The sequence below is a fragment of the Echinops telfairi genome, unplaced genomic scaffold, assembly GCF_000313985.2.
Source record: "Echinops telfairi isolate 266 unplaced genomic scaffold, ASM31398v2 ScPeMD7_7469;HRSCAF=8507_1, whole genome shotgun sequence".
Taxonomy (NCBI): Eukaryota; Metazoa; Chordata; class Mammalia; order Afrosoricida; family Tenrecidae; genus Echinops; species Echinops telfairi.
In genome coordinates this window covers 11,207,720-11,209,865 of record NW_022111373.1, presented here as the reverse complement: position 1 = coordinate 11,209,865, position 2,146 = coordinate 11,207,720, and the positions used below count along the sequence as shown (strand labels likewise).

At 35.6% G+C, this 2,146-nt stretch overlaps 1 protein-coding gene across 1 annotated transcript in view; it reads left to right on the top strand.

Moving 5' to 3' along the window:
• The window catches only part of ADAMTS19 (ADAM metallopeptidase with thrombospondin type 1 motif 19), a 208,304-nt gene extending 206,388 nt beyond the window's left edge, over nucleotides 1–1,916 (top strand). Inside the window, exon 22 of the mRNA XM_045285048.1 lies at nucleotides 287–1,916. Coding sequence (XP_045140983.1) covers nucleotides 287–438 — 152 coding nt within the window. The 3' untranslated portion in view covers nucleotides 439–1,916. The remainder of the gene's footprint in view (nucleotides 1–286) is intronic.
• Nucleotides 1,917–2,146: the final 230 nt, after the last annotated feature.

Here is a 2,146-nt window from a genome sequence, read left to right as displayed (position 1 = left end):
ATCTTGCCCTGTCCGATAACTGACAATATTTCAGTGCTCTCTATAGGATTTTCAGTGGCTCATGACTCTCAAGTGGATGGCCTATTCTTTCTTTATAGTCTTTCTTAGTCTGGAAGCTCTGCTCAAGTTTCCATGACCCTGCTGGCATTTGAAATACCTGTGGCATAGCTACCAGCATTATAGCAATGCAAAAGCCACCACAGTACAACAAGATCACAGTCAAGGGATGCCTAGGTTGTCTACATATATGAAATTCACGGTATTTGTCTGACTTTGTTCTTAACAGCTGCTCTGACATTCAAGTGTCTGGGAGACCAATGGCCTGTGTACTGCCGGGTGATCCGCGAGAAGAACCTATGTCAAGACATGCGGTGGTATCAGCGCTGCTGTGAGACCTGCAGGGACTTCTATGCCCAAAAGCTGCAGCAGAAGAGTTGACCTTTAGCAGGACAGCTGCATCACAACTCTTTGCAGTTATGCTGTTTATAAGGTCACACACTAGCATGTTTTTCAGACCAAATATAATCATATTACATTATAATTTTATAAAATTAATTTATTGTTTTCCTGCTAAACATCAATATGGTGCTTATTTTGGTCACACAGACATCTTGGGGTATCCTATATGACTTCATAAATAATTCTATATTAATAAGTTGGATCCACTTACTGGAATAAAATGAAGAAAGAAAGTAAAATCATGATCATTAGAATTTTTAAATTACTTTTTTAAAGTTAGGGCCGTCTCTAAGGTGCTATTCTCTCCCCACAAATACTATTGAGTTAACCAGAATGTATACTACCTTAGCTTAATAGTTTAGTAATATATGGAGAGAAATATTTTGTGTGTGTGTCCTGATGTGGACTTAGCTCATTTTCTGTAATCTGTGGAATATAACTAACCTCATACTGTTGAACAGGTCTTCAGAGAATGTATTATGCATTTGGTTCATATAAAGAGACATCAATAGGAAAAACTCTACTGTAATTATAACCTTATGTTAATAATGGAAAAGAAAAGTCAAAATAGAGACTTTGATCATGTTCATGAACATGTACTTGAACACAAGTATTGTAACAATGAAACACTGTAAAGATTTACACTGAATCACCATTGCACTGTTGATATAGTGTAGAGAAACCATTAATAGAAATGGTAACATCTTACAAAAATATGTATTATTTTAACATGTTGTCATTAGATTTTAGTTTTAAAAAAATATGTTTAAACAACATTGATCCACCCATTTCCTTGTATCTTTTCACCGGGTTATTGAAAGAGTGTAGAATTTAGCTTCACAAATCACTATGAGAACATTTGCTAAATACTTTTCCACCTTTTCCCTTGGAACAAGGAAAGACAAAAAGATGTATAAAACTGTTGTAGTTTCATTGTTTTTATTCCTTTTGAAAATTAAAAAAAAGTTTTGCAGTTCTGTGAAACGTTAAAAAGTCAGCTTAAAATTTTTCTTGTGAAAAAATTTATTGTACATGATTCGCATGATTTCTTACATTTTTCAATAAAATATGTGAAACTTCCTGCTGGGAGACAATCGTTCAGAGGTCTCTACATTTCTGTAGACACATACAGAAGACACATACAGTGTCTTGTGTGCATAGACACTGCCTGGTTTTGTTTTGGATTTTCTTTTAAAGGACGTTTCTTAGCACACACTGTGTAAGATGGAAATATTGTCTGTGTCTGGAGCAAAGGGCATGCTTACTGCTCATGATAGCAGTTGATTCCCTAAAATTGGAATTTCTTTCCTGTGACATAGCCCGTTACATGTGCCGCTGTCACCTGGCCCGTTTCATATTGCCCCGCCTGTGAAAATTGAGGTTAAGAAAACTGGTACAAGCAAATATTGACTCTTTGGCTATTGGCATTGTGAGTAATAAAGTTCTTTGTCTCTCAACCAGGAGTCTGTGTCTTCTCCTCTGGAGCTTTGGAAGGCTAAATTCATAGCTTGCAAACAGGGTAAAGCCCCAACACTTTATTTAGTACATCACACTTCCCACATTCATATTTTCCTTTTCATTTTGATAGGCTATTTTAATGTAGAAAACATTTTGTTTCTAAACCAGCTCTCACTATGTAGATATTTTCATATAATTACTAGGATATTAAGTCAGTCTATGCCAACAA